Here is a 15,442-nt window from a genome sequence, read left to right as displayed (position 1 = left end):
CAATACAACATAACTTTTGTGTAAATTGATATTATTTTTTCTGCAAGCGTTTTAGAGAATTTGAAGAAAATGTTTCATAGATTTTGGAAAAATTGAATATTCCATCTGAGATTGGGTCAGACAGACAAGAACAGAAAGAGGACGAATTCCACAGAAAAGGTGAAAGAGGATTTTAAGAAAAACATTAACTAGATCTGCAAACATTTCCACTGAAATGGAAACTTTGATGCAGCAGACATAATTGGAGACTCTGTTATGACCTGCTAAAGTAAAGCAATGTGGAAGTAATGTTCAGAACTGATGTTTATTGCAAATAATAATGCATAAGAATTATGAATGTCTTCAGGTCATAATTACTGACATGTAATTAATAAGTAAGATGTTTGGTGAGAAACATGTCTGCTTATTGCCATGGACACTAAAAAAGTGTTGTACTAATGAACAAACTGCAAATGTACTGGTATTTTGTAGATTTAAAAATTGTGTTTTTCTTTTTATTGACAGCCCTAACTGGGAAGATTCTGAATGCTATTGGTGAAGCAGGATTTGAAATTTCAGCTTTACAAATGGTAAGAGTGTCATAACATCTTCAATCAAGATGTATGGCTTATATAAACTAAAGCAAAGTCACTGTGAATGTGAATACATTACATTGTGGTGTGTGAATATTGTACCCATTAATGTACAGGTTTTTTTATCTTAGACTAAACTTTTTTTTTAGATTTCAACCCTTTGTATTCTCCACCAGGCAAAGACATGTTTGACAAATGCTCATGCTTGTGGAAGAAGCTTTCCCTTCTTTCAATGGCTTTCCCTTGTCTTTCATGCATGAAAAACACACATTAAAACATTAAACTTCTTGAAATGTTAACTAGCTGCAGATAACACTTTACATACTCCAGTCACAAAACTAAGTGGTAAATTCATGCAGTGTAGTTTTGGTTTTATTATCTGGCTTTATAAGCTAAAGGTTTGTACATTAGTAACTGTTTAAAATATTGATTTTGTTTACCTTGTATTAGAAATCATACAGTAAGACAGCTTATTGGATTTCAACTTTGAAGCAATAGTTTTTGTGTTCAGTTGCCCTTTCATTTGGTCCTGAATGAAACACCTGGTTTTCTGCTTTTCTTGATTTATTTAATGTTACTTCAATGCTTTTTCCCTTGATTAAAATGTATTAATTTTCCAAAATGTTGCTCTTTATTAGCCTGACACTGTAAAACCTGTTACAACCAGCAAAATTTCCCTTTTTCCTTTTTTCTGGTTTTTTTTCCACCACTAAATTATCACTTCTTAAGCAGTGAGGCCAGAAAGCAATTACCAGCTTAGGCTTTAATGTTTAAAATTATGCAGTTTCACTCTTCAGTCCTAAACAAGTCGGCACTCTCAAAAGACTGATGATTTCATAGGACGACAACTAACAGTATTTGTTATCATAAATTTAAAATGTGGTTATTTGGGGTTTTTTGTAGGTTTATATTAATGACTCAAATAAATGTGTTCAATAGTTGGGTTTGTAATGCGACATCAGCAGCATCATCAGCAGGCAAACATTTTATTATTTCATACTCCTCATATATAAATTTGATCTAAATTACGTGACCTGATTAAAAAAAGTGGTGTTTTCAGCTTTTGTACACAAAAAACATTCTGTGATTCCCACCTGAGCCCTATTGCCTGTGCCTGTTTTCTTCTGAGATTTCTCCTCTTACATCCAAAGCTACACCCAACCTACCTCCTTGTGTGTTATTGGCTTGCCTTTGTCATCAGAGCAGAGTGCAATCAGCACACTTTTCAGTATATTAAAGTATTATTACAGTATTATTAAAGGATCAGTGAGAGAGTCTAAAAGTAGGAAAAATATTTGGGGGGGGGGGTTGCTATTTAGTTAAGGATTTGGAGTTTTATATGTCACCAAAATGCAAAAACCCTGGCATCCTACTTATTTGATATTTGTGGCCCCAAATGTTAACGTCCTCCATAAAAAGGATTTTTGTGCAATTGTATGTGGTATACATTGTGCCATTTCAAGAAAGTGAGTCTGTGTTTAAACTATTAGTAGAGGTAACTATCATGTATCATGCACAGCCATCGTAGTTTTTTTAAAGCTATTGTTTCTTAATACAACTGCATTCTTGTCTTCTTTGAGGTCATGTCACTTTTTTAAAAGTGTTGTTCCTGCTGCAAAGCTGAACCTCAGTGGTATTTCTAAACTGCTTTGTCTTCTCTTTTGTCACTTAAAATGATTTCTACAGCACATCTTGAATAAACTATAAAATAACCTTCATTGTGTTAATAACAACACAGCTTCTTTAAACAGTCAAGGATCAAGGGTCAGTGAAGCTCAGAACAGGGATTTGTACCATTCAGTATCGGATCAGAATTCCTTAGTTAATGCCCAATGTAAATAAAAAAGAAAATATTTTTCTGTAATGATGATGATGTTTTATTATGATGTTAAGGTTAAAGTACAAGTGACTCATCAACACTATATAAAGATGTTCTTAAAAAAGGATCCAGACAAGGGACACAAACCAGTTCCTAAATATTATCTGTAAAATGAACTGCTGTGGCTTCCAGCCCAGAGTTTTTACACTGTTGCTAGGTGACCATTGCTGCTGTCAAATCCTCAGTGCGAGAAAGGCAGCAGCTCTCTCCAGTCTGACTGGGGCACACTGAAAGACATTGCTCAGTTGCTCCACTGTGTGGAGCCTCCACAGACCCCGTCAGTGTACTACTTTTACCAGTGTTGCACTGAAACAAAACATGTCTTTTAGAGCCATATGCTGAAACTTACTAGTTTATACACCAAAAATGGTTTCAGGGACTTTCAGACAGTGTATTCTATATCAAAAAGCTTTGGAGCCCTCTGTAAGTTTTTTTGAATATATAAAGTGCACATGTATGTGTAAATCTAAAATTATCTACATTTATAATAATAATTGTAATGACCACCTGTCTTATGGTAATATTCTTTATTGTACTCCACTTTTTTAGATGGTGTTTACGATGAAAAAGCACTTTAAAATTAAGAAGGAAAGCACAGATTTTAATGAAAGAACTAACACAGATGATTCAAATGTTTAGCCTTTTCATTTTCTTTTAATCATTGGCAACAATAAATCAAGTAAATTTGCAGTGGATGCATGAGATTTTGCACAGCTGAAATGCACTGGATTAGTGGACACTCCTCCCCCTACTGTCCCTATCACATGCTACGCAAGTCACATGGTCTGACCCTTATTGATTTTTATTTGCCAGATTTTGCCTGTATTGCCTGGAGAGTAATTATTCAGACCAGTGGCCCGAGTGGGTCTCCCATGGCAGCTCTGTAATGTGTGGTATTTCTACTGTTAAAGCACACAAACAGTTAATAGTTCACTGTGTGATTTCTTTTGACAGGCTGATTTTGATGTGCATGAATAGACCAGTTGTTGACAGTGTTTCACGACTTCCAGATTTGCCGTGGAATTCCTCTAGGTTCCGTGTACTAAAATATCCTCCTCTTCAGAAAAAAACACCCCGAAAGAAACAAGAAGATTCTGTGACAGTATGTCATTTATAATGCAGGCTCAAGTACGTGCTGACCTATAGTATATGAACAAGTTGCATAAGCTGTTCAGCAGGGTAGTTCACATTGTTACTATGTGCAGCTGCACATTCCACCTGCTGAAGATGTGATATCACATTTTAGCTTCAGTTAATCTGGGTGCTTTGCTTTGAGAAAACTATGGGGCAGCCATGTCTGTCTGTGTTTAACTAGGTTTGGGTGATTTGATCTCTTAGAGAAATCACTAGACAGCTGTGTTGTATATTCACACATGTATGTTACGTATACGATCTTGGTACTGTATCTACATGTTCTTTTAAGATCCTTTAGTTTTCTAAGCATTGTGCTTTACATGTAGGGTTATTTTTATACAGGTTGTGTTTAGGGTGCCTGAGTCTGTTAAAGAATTGGATTTATTATGTATTATTTCGTTTTGTGCTTATAAAGAACTTTTTTCTTTCTGAACATTCCCAAAGTGCCCCTTGTATAGACAGGACCCACTTTGTTCACCACTGAAGTGCAGCACTTTGTACTGTTGAACAAAAGATTGAATTTGTTGCTTTAAGGAAGCCACTGCATTGTACCTGTAATACACAAATATTACATTCTTATTCCCTTTGGTTTGGAACTCAAATACTAATTTGATAGTTAAAATTGAAATACTGTAAAATCTTTAGTGTTCTTTTAATAAAAAACACAAACTATTGTTTATTCTTTTAATTTAGATGTTTAAAATGTACTACTAATTTTTCCTATTTTTGGGTCTTCATCTAATGTATTTTGCTTATAAGTACATTTGGCATGAGACAGTTTTTAGCTTATTGTAAGAAATTAATGCAGAAAGCTCCCTAAATATACAGTTGTTCTTTATGGATATATTAGGATGTATTGTTTGTTGTTAGACTAAAATGACAGTATACTGTATAATTGCTATTTCAATGATACATCAGTGTAGGTTTAATTGGACTTTTCTTAATTTTTTCTTTTTGTTTGTATTGTATTTTTTAATCTACACATTATTCTACTTGGCATTTTACTCACTGTCAAAAGTCTTTGTAAAATTGCCTTTTTGTGTAAGAGCAAACTACAACAAAAGAATGTATTTTAGATTTGTTTATCTTCCTGCCTTTAATCTCCCTTGCTTGTTTTGCAAATTATTCATGAGTGCTAACTGGGACAGGTAATATACTGTACATCTGCTGGCCACGTATTAAAAAGATCGTGAGACCAACGTGCTTCTAAAGGTGCTGGCTGGGGCTTTCTCTGCTTCAGCAAGAAATATCTGCAGAGATGAGTCATACTCTCATGGAACAGACTGCCTGAACAGACAGTCTCTTATACTAATCAACAGTGCTGGATCCTGTGCTGTCAGAGCATCGCCCGGCTTTGGACACCACAGACCAATGACAAGAGACAAGGGGGGCAGATAAGTGCTGCAAAGACACAAATAGTATGAGACTGCATCTCTAGCCAAGGTTAAACATCCTTAGGTTATGTCATTAACTCATTTCATCTTAACATGGAAAAAATCTTATACAAAAAACACTTCAGAAACATCTCATTTTTCATCCTTTATTAATAATTTCAAGTATGCAGCACTAGCTAATAAAATTATTAGAGTGTAACATTATGAGAGATCATGTCTGTAGAAAATGTTGGAGCTTAATTATACATGTGCACTCCTCTTTACCTTGGGGCTATGAAATGGCAGAAATTATGACAGGAGACATGATAAAAAAAAAACCAACTGTGAATTTGCACATGCAAGAAAGATAAATAGGTTTTATCACTGAATCGATTATAGCCAAATCGAGCACCTGTGAGGTGAATTGTTAGGGTATGTAGATTAACATTTAACACCGTCAAATAAAACCACTGATTTAACAGTTGTTTCATCTGTATACAGGAGCATAACTGATTTGTGTGCATTAATGTTTTTTAGCTAATTATGGACACCATAGAAGTTTATCACAACCTTACTTGAATCACTGTGATACAAACCACACTAGAATTGCAGTCTTTTGCCAGAACCTTTACAAATGTTGAAGCTTATAGAACACGCATAGCTGTACCCAGTCTACATATTGGGCAGTGCAATGTTTCTGTTATTTTTTTTTTATTTCTTTAACTGGTTCTGTTTCTTTGAGGTTATTACGTATACACTTTATAAATCCACAAGAAATCAATGTAGGCCTAATATAGGGAACATTGGCAAATAATCTGATTTGCAGAACCTCTGGTGAAATGTATAATGTTTGGACAATGCACAATAATTATTTGTTATGGTCAGGAGTGTTGAAATCTGAAGAAGAATGCTCATATAGAATGTAGACTTCAATGTGTCATCTGAATAGTGGGCTCAAATGTTTTTACTACAGGAATAAATTAAGCAAAACCTTTAACATAACATCACTTTATTAGCCCTATACAATTTCTTGCATTAGGAATTCATCTTTTCACATACATCAGCTTGCTCTCCATGAGACACAGACAAGGGAGGGAAGCTTGGGGTCAGAGCACAGGGTCAGCCATTGTACCGCACCCCTGGAGCAGTTAGGGTTAAGGGCCTTGCTTAGGGGCCCAACGGAGTAGGATTCCTCTGCCAGCTGCAGGATTTGAACCAGCAACCTTCCACTCACAAGCGTAGATCCTTGGCCACAGAGCCACCACTCCACCCGGCAGAGATAGTATAGCCATACTAGCAAGATAGCACAGATGTTTTAGATTATGTTGATTTTATTTTAATGTAAAAATGTTATGACCATGAAATACAGTGCTAGCATTTCAGGTCTTTGTGTCTTTATGTGTTGGAGTACTCTCATGCATACAGCTAGTCATGTTTAGTGTTAAATAATTCATTTCTAATAATAACATAAAGATATTGCTTGGAATGCTTCTGACTACTCTTTTAAAAAATGTTTTGAAATACCGGACATTTTTGTTAGCCATATGCTTAATATGGTGGTATAGTGGTTAGTGTTGCTGCCTCCCAATGCTGGGGCCCTGAGTTCAGTTCTGGACCCAGGAGTTCTGTCTGTGTGGAGCTTGTACCTCTCCCTGTGTTCACATGGGTTGTCTCTGAGTGGAGGGGTGGGTTTCCTCCCACAGTCCAAAGACTGGGTCAGCACCAGGACAAACAGCTTACTGGTACTGGATGAATGCTCATTATGCTACCTTGCTAGCCTGGGTGCAATGTTTGCCATTTTATGCCTGTATGTCATAATTGTTACTTCTGGTTTTCTTTCAACGGAAGCTGACAGAGTTAAATATTGGATATTTGTGCTGAATGTTTTTACATAGAAAAAAAAACTTTAAGAAATCGCATTGAACTGAATTTCACCTTCCTTAACAGGTGTTTCATTTTCAAGTACTCATTTTAATCTATTGTACACACAGTTTAGACTCACCTAATTGTAACGAATGCGCCCCTGCGTATAACAGAGATCTCACTGGCCGGGCTGGGGGAGGTCTCCTTTAGTTCAGCTGGCAAGTGACACCGGAGAGCCGGGTTCGTGCCCAGGCAGTGTTTATAATACGCATAAAGGCCTGTAATTTTGTAGTTTCTTTAATGAACATTATCCCTGAAATTGGCTTTTCAAATTCCAAAATATTTCGTTTTCATTAGTATTTTTTTCCTGATTTGTTTTGTTCTGTTCTCTAACTTTTTTAATTCTGTTGGAATGTAATGTCTTTCTTTACACAGCACATTAATTAGCATATCATAGATGAAATACAGTTTTCAGATCCAAAAATACTTATTTATAATAGCAATTGTGTTGTCATACATTTTTCATTTCTTTTTTCAGTTCACTATGGATCGGGCCAATGCTGAAGAATTTTTTGAAGTTTATAAAGGAGTTGTGGCAGAGTACACTGTAAGTATAAAATTAAAAAAGGAAAATTCAGATGGAATTTTAAATTAAAATTACTTATTTAACATTATAAATATGTCTTTAGAGTTCCTTCATGGAATTTAGCACTTGTAATTCCTAAACCATAAAATGCTATGAGAATTAACAGTACATGCTCACAAGGTCATGCCAAACATGTTGCTGGAGTTCACCCTCCATTGAGCAGTACTATTTACTCTAGTTAGCATGGTAGCAAAAGTAGTGTGAAAAATTTCAAAGTAACTTTGTATGATTTTGTGTAGCTACAATGTAAAACAGTAAAAAGGAGTTGCCGGCATAAGTTTAGCAACAACCCATTGTTGAACTGGTTAGACTGGTTGCTAAGAGTTCACGGTATCAGCTGCTATTACCAATTCTGCCTTCAGTTTGGTAATGTGTTGTACACACCTATGCAATAAATATGAGTAAATCTGGGATATATAAATCTTGATGGGCACCTCTGCCATAATGAAAAATGCAAAGTAAAATTTCTTATAATATGATTTTTTTACTTCAAATGTATAAAGAAGGAGTTCTTAAATTGTCTGAGGCTTTTGTTAAGTTCTGGAGTGCTCTTCCAAAACTCAAAGAAGGGGAGTACTCAAAAGCACACTCCAACGACTTCGTCCTCAGAAATGGATCCCATTTCAAAATGGCTCTAAAGATAAAAGCTTGTAGTGTACATACTGGTGAGGAAGGGTTTAAATTACTACATTTTTGGATCTGTGTCTTGCGTACCTTAGTGTCTTAAATATAATCGTAGATTATAAATATGAGTTAATAAAATCTTACAAATATGGTGCCTTGCAAAATTATTCAAACTTCTTCCAGATTTCCAGATTTTCTTGCTGCTTGAGCTTGGAATCATGACACTTTCAAACAGGACTTTATATTTAGAATCCTCACAATCTATTCCTGATGAAGTTTAAAAAATAAAGGATCTCTAACTCAATTGAGGTACAAAGGTTGTTTGAAAGTTCTCAAAGTTAGTGTATTGGTCAGTACATAATTAAAGGTGCTTAGTTTGACTTCAGAGTAAATGTATTTGTCCAAGTTGTCCCTAAGATCTTTAATTCCAAACTACAATTCCCATAGTAACATGATAGTTCAATCAAGAAGACAAAGGAGCTTTTAAAACAAGACAGCAATTAAGGAGTAAAGAGGCACAGACCAGGAGGAGGTCACTTCAGAAGTCATTCATGTAGTTGGTAAAAAAAGTGCATCATGCTACACAGACACTATGTCAGTACACTATTCCAACATGAGAAGTGGGGAAAGCAGGAAACTGGCTATAGATGCCAGTGTGAAGCCAGCAGTGACTTTCTAATGTCTGACATGAGAGTCACTTTAAATATATTGTCAAAATCCCAGTACTTACAGAAACCTGGTCTTAATGAGTGAGAGGCTAGAAAGAAGCCTTAATGAAAAATACATACCTGTATATTAATTTTAGTATTTGATAAACTGCAGACATATGATGGAAAGTTTTATGATCAGAAAAGTGTTTTTGGTCTGAATTCAAAGCATGAAATTTGGTGCAAGCATATCTCCTAGTCAGCACCATACAAACTGTCAAGCAAGGTGGTGCTTGTCAAGCATCATGTTATGGGGATGCTTCTCATCAGCAAGGATTGAATAATCACTGAGCACAGTGCAGGTGAATCCTAGAAGAAAACCTGCTTGAGTCACCCAAGAATCTAAAACTGGGTCGAAAATTACATTTTATGTACGCAGTGTCCGAAGCACAAAGCCAAGTCAAACTGGAGCGGTTTGAAAAGTCGAAAGTTAATGTCCTTGGGTTTCACAGTCCTGATTAAATCTAATAGAAACTTTATGGCGAGACTTGTGCAGTCCATCAGTAATCCCTGACAAACTTGTCAGAACTGGAAACTGGAATACTTTGGCCTGGAAGAATGGGCAAAATTTCTATCATTGCACTGTGCAAATCTGGAAGAGACCTATCCACAAAAGTCTGGAAACGGCATTTGCTGCAATAGGTTCTCTACCAATTACTGACTTAAGGGGCTGAACACTTTAGTAGTTGATTATAAATTTCAGTGTTCAATTTGGTTGTTACATTTTTAAATAAAAACAGTTAATTTGATAAAAGGTATATTTAATCAAAATGTGATATTATTGGTATGTCTTTCAGAGCTTTGCAAGGTATAGTAAACATTTTAATTATTACTAATGATAGTGAAGCAGATAGAATGATAATATCAATTCTGAGGTAGTTCCTGTTCAAAGTAATTTTACTTTTTTGCTACTGCCCTAAAAAAGAACCTTTGAAAAATTACTTTTTGACTCTCTTAAGATGATGAATTATGATAAATCAGTCAAGGCATTTATTCACCTTATTTGTGTAACTGGTGAGATAAACCATAGACAGATAAAGTATCACATTTAGATGCATATATATATATATTATTTTTGTCTAGCTTCTATGGAATCATACCCACACAGATGCAACAGACACAGCACTTGAGGGCTGTGATACAATGAAGGCTTTTGGCCAGAGTCAGGATGTGATGCAGCTGCTCATTTCTTTGTTTGAATTCTGTCTCCAGTTGTTTTTCTTAAGCAATAATAAAGAAAACAGCTTGTGTTGTCACCGTTGGGTGCCAGTTTACATACTGTTATACATCCTTTAAAGACTAAAGAAAAAAACCAACACTCTATACTGATTTTTCTGCACAATGCATATAGGGCATTTTGTTGTCTCTATGCAGTGCGTTTGTTCTCTCTTTACAACTCTTTGGTCTCACTAGAGATCCTTATACTGCATTTTGCTCTTCTTGCATGAAGTGTTGGTTTCCTTATATGTTTATCTCAGTAGACCAAGTGTGGCCTCCCTGTGCAGCATGTTGGTTTCCTTCTATGGCATTTTTGTCTATATATGATGTGTTGGTTTCCCTGTACAGCTTTTCTATGAAAAATGTTCACAGGTGGGTACAGACGTTTAAAGAAGGACATGAAAACTGCAACTGAAACTCTTAGACATCTTTGAAAACATTATTTGCTGAATATCCAGCATGTGCAAAAATTGGTATTGAGCAGAATAACAGTGGAAGAAATCACTATGACCTCAGTTGTATTAGAAGGTTCTGCGCAATCAATTTTATACATGATTCTCAATGACTCCATTCATCATGATTATAACCGCAGCAAGTGAACACCTCTGTGGCAATGGCCAAAGAATAGATGAAGTCCACAAGGGGAAGCATTTGCTGGAACAATTTAAAACTTTTCACTCTTCCTCCCTGGCAAAATGTTGTGTGTAGAGTCCAGCTGAGAAATATGGTGGCAGCTGTGGTGTGGGATTGTTGAGGTATCATCCCCTCCCATGGCATTCCATAACAGGTGTTTTCAGGTATTGATGACATGATTTTTGCCAGCAGGTTATAAATGTCTAGATATTGCTCTGTCAATGTTTTGCTTCTGCCATAATAATGCCTCACCACACTGGGTTGATTAGGTGCAAGGATTCTTCAAAGAGCACTTGAACTGGTTCCACATCCATCTTATTCACCAGACCTTTAGACCAGTGATCTTTAGTTATTTTCAGCCATAAAGCACAGCGATTCATCAATGAACTCTAAACACTCCTGAAGAAAAGTCAGCTGCCGCCTTCACATTCCCATGTGGATAGGATTGGTTTTAAAAATGTATTGCATTCTTCAGGGACTAACTTGATTTGTTAATGTTTTTTCATGTCTGTATCCAGTTTCTCTACCTTGTAATAAAATTTAAGACCTTCATATTTGTATGGACTTCATACAAAAACAATAACAAAAACAATTGGCTTCCTAGGTACACTTTAGCTAGGCAAGAACAGCAGCTTTAGCCCTCCATAGCCCTTTTATTCATTCCTGTTTATTTTAATGCAAATAATTAAAAAGTTTACATTTACATTTCATAATGGCATGACATAATATGAGGCTCTGAACTTTCAAAAAATATATTTTGAATTGTGTTGCATATGCTTGTTCCAAAGCCAGCAAATTACTTACAATTATCTTTATTTCCAGAGAAGGAGAGTGGATTTCCATAACTGCTTATCTTGTCTAAGTGCTCTGATTATTTCAGGCATTGCTAAGTGATGATGACACATTGAATGGAACAGCCCAGCAGTGAGAATGATATAACTATCCTGCTTTTCCAGTTTGATAACAAGAGATTTAATTTGTACATAATTTGCCAAACAATGACATGCTGTATGCGAGATATTCCGACAGTGCTACGCAGCCCTACCAGGCCATACCCAGTCAAAGTAAATCTGTTTGGATTTTCAAGGTAATTTTGAAGAATCTGTCTTCTGAATCATAAATATATATTTTTTATTTTAGACTTTAACTGCTACCTGTACATCATACACATGAGCTTCTTCACAGGTTAGGGAAAGTTAATTACCTTATAACAATTGACTTCATTAAAGGATATTGGCATGTCCCACTCACCAAGTGGGCAAAACCTTTCACTACTTTCAGCATGCATTTAGACTTTATTGATATGCACTTTGCATGGGACACCTCCAAATCCCAAAGGTGGATGAACAACATCCTTTTGGACCATTATTATTATTTTTTCTACTGCCTATTTCTCGACATCATCATCTCCTTCTGGCAAGTCCATGTATCCCTTGGCCACACCATGCTTCAGAAGATCCATTTAAGCTGTCTTAACTCAGCAGAACCAAATGTTCTTTTGCTTGCACTGAGGACCAATATATCAGATTTACTATGGTAAATGACACACAGTTCATCCTCGGGTGGAAAAAGTGTAGGCTTTCCTTTCATATCCCAACCATACCACCATTAAAAGAGTGGGATCATTTCTGGCCTAGTCATCTAACACCAACATTTCATTACCTGATTCGCCAACATCATCCTTCCTCCATTAAATGTTACAAGGATGAAAACTAAGCTCAGGCTTGCCTTGAGAGATGAGTACACCTTCTCCACATTGAGGAATGCGATAATCAGCGCACCTATCCTTAGGATCCCCTTCCTTCAATCACATAAAAGCCTTAGTTGTTGGTTTGGGTGCAGTCTTCTCCCTGAGGAATACCAGCAAGGAAATCTCAGCTGTATATTTAAGACTTAAAATTCCTACAAAGAGAAAGGGTAAATGAAAAAGAGTCCTGCAATTGAGAAGTGGTACCTCTCTATTAGACAGGCTCTGATTAATCTAAAATATTGGATGAAAGTTCAAGTTGGAAACTAAACATTCTACTTTATCCAGTCGCTTCACACACCAGCAATCACTGGGCTCCATCTTAAAAAAAATCCTTCATTATAGTGCATCTCCCTAGATTTCAGAATAGAAGTCGCAGACCATAAGCAATACTTCATAAGGCAAAATGAAGGCATACACCTTTGTACAGGAATTGGGCTATACAGAAGCTTAATCTGTGAGCAGATAATGATGCTTGCTGGGAGGGGGGCAGTAATGTAACTTGTGTCTGCAGCATTGTAGACCTCCTCCTGTTTCAGGTTTAATTAAATGGTTATATCATTGACTAGGCCTGGACAAGAGGGTGGTGTTTTTGTGCTTAAATGCAAGTCTTTGTCCTGTGTGAAGGATTTGAGCAGTTGGGAGTAATAAAGAGAGTTTACAAGTATTTTAGTGAGTTTTTTTAGAAATTATGAGTAGTTATTTGGAACCAGTGTCTTGTAAGTCTAGTTTTTAAGGTAATGACTTAAGGGAAAGTACTATTTTTGTGTGGTTTAACTTAATTTTGTACTGCCCCTGCCCTGTGCCTCAATTTTCCTAGCTCTCTACTGTTGTTTGGATAGTTTTAGTTTTAGTAAATTTATTGTGTTTTAGGAAATTATGTGTCTTCTTACTATTTTGTGTTTACCCTGTAAATAATTCACACTTATTTGTTTCACTGTGCATGGGATTCAAGGCAGTATTTTACTTTTGTGTCTTAGAGTATTTTATTAATCTGGGAGAGCTTATCTAGCCAGCCTTTTCTACCCATTTTATTTTTCACTCTCTTTCTAATTTTGAACTTGACACATTTAATTTTGTCTTTTTTCATTGCACACTACAAACTCTACTTAATACTATGTTATCTTAAAAATATAACAAAGTGAGAGAACACTCATTATTTTAAGTGTGTACAATATACAAAAACAAGTGGAGACTAATGTAGGAATGATGTAACACAATTGGAGTTTAAAGTTGGTTGTGTGAACCCAGATACTATGATCTGCAATATACTTTAATCACACTTGTGCAGGTTCCATGCTATCATTAAGAAAGGTAGTAAACGTTTTAGTTCCTTGAGCAGCCTTGATAGCATGTTAGTTAGATCTCCTCCCCATTGTATTACTTCAAAGGCTACCGCACATAAATGATACCTTTAGCTTTCTGTGCTTTAGGATTTCAGTTACTTTCACTGATAGTAAGGTGTAACCTCACTTGAACTACACAGGAATATGCATTTAGAAGAACACATCTGTTTGATGTTGCACTGTCTTTAACTGTTTTGCAACATGTTATATATGATTAGGTTAATCCTAATTATAGTCCTTAACAAAATAAAATAAATGTTGTTTTGGTCTTGATCTATTAAAAATTTTCTAGACTGTTTCTCAACAAGGGGAAGAGTGAATAGCGGGGACAGCATTTTCAAACCTGTGCTGTACTTCAGCACATTTTCCTTTATCTGTGGTAGTAACCCATACATCCCATGCAACATCTTTATGATCTATAATGCACTGTTGAAAAGTCTGTTATACACAAATGATGGAAAAAGTTTAAACTTTTTTTATATATACAGTTTACTGTACCATCAATTGATTTAGGTTACTGAGGCACTTTTTGTAACAGGTATTATGTAACATTTAATGCCTTAACTTCTGACTAAACAGTGCAAAAATCTGGTAATAAAAAATACCATGAAGATAACTGAAGTAATGTATTACAGATGATACAGTTCATTACTAATTATGAATTATGATTATATTTTACCTCTGTACTTCTGAACATCAGGATGTTTTTTTTTGTATTCTAAGGTAAATTTGTAAAGAATTATTGAAAGAACAAATACATTGTACAGATCTAAAAAAAATGAGAGTGGTTGTAGTACACAAAAACTTATTCAGAGCAAATTGTTTGAAAAGCCATATCCTATAGATACTTTTTATCTATGAATAGTGTATACTGTATATGTATATATCTCATTTATAAACTAAACAGTGATTGTAAAAATTAAGGAACAAACTAAAAATAAGCAATTCCTTGTAGAAGGACAATGTTTTGTGACTACTTTATATTTAGACTTCTTAAGAACACTTGACCTTGCTGGCACTGCAGCCTAAGGGAATCCTAATACAGCTTCCCTTTCAGGACTTCTGCTTTGATTAGATAAGAAGACCCTTTTCAAAGCCACACATTCCTTAACATTTTTTTTTTGTATTCTGAAGGTGTCTTCATTTGACATTTAAGGTGCCTTGAATATTTGTATTTTAATAGTATTACTTTTGCTTTTGGGACCTGGTCAAGGAACCCATTAATATCAAATCTCCCTGTAAGCTGAAAGTCACCTATCTGCAAGGTTGCTTGTCCTTAGACCCTTCACTGTGAATTAAATGCTGTGTTATACAGTGCTTTCTGTTGCAAGGGCTAAGCTCTCACTGTCTTCTCCTGAAACTCATTACTGTCTGTTTCTGGCTTGGCAACAAAGATGTGTTCATTTAGCTGCACTAATGCAGCAGAGACCCAGAAAACATACAACTGCTGTTTTAAGTATAAGTTCTGGGTTCCTGTTTTTTTTCTCACGCTACTGTAGTAATTTCTATATACAAACAAGTCCGTAACTGTTTCCAGTTTCTGTTCTTTTTTTTCACATTGCAATTATTATGCCATATTATAGAACATGCAACATTTTCAGCACTTGTATTCGTTGCATAATAAACGTCTCAGGAGCATGTGAACAACACTGGTAAGGTAGTGTATTTTTTCAGATTGATTTGCCAAAAATGATCATGTT

At 35.6% G+C, this 15,442-nt stretch overlaps 1 protein-coding gene across 1 annotated transcript in view; it reads left to right on the top strand.

Annotated features, from left to right (window-relative positions):
* nme7 (NME/NM23 family member 7) overlaps positions 1-15,442 on the top strand; it is an 82,438-nt gene that overhangs the window by 43,696 nt on the left and 23,300 nt on the right. Inside the window, exons 9-10 of the mRNA XM_088913083.1 lie at positions 505-569; positions 7,360-7,428. Of these exons, the coding sequence (XP_088769209.1) occupies positions 505-569; positions 7,360-7,428 (134 nt within the window). The remainder of the gene's footprint in view (positions 1-504; positions 570-7,359; positions 7,429-15,442) is intronic.

The sequence above is a fragment of the Atractosteus spatula genome, chromosome 4, assembly GCF_055471065.1.
Source record: "Atractosteus spatula isolate fAtrSpa1 chromosome 4, fAtrSpa1.hap1, whole genome shotgun sequence".
Taxonomy (NCBI): domain Eukaryota; kingdom Metazoa; phylum Chordata; class Actinopteri; order Semionotiformes; family Lepisosteidae; genus Atractosteus; species Atractosteus spatula.
Note: the sequence above shows the minus strand (reverse complement) of the source record. Positions and strands in the feature narration are given on the sequence as shown.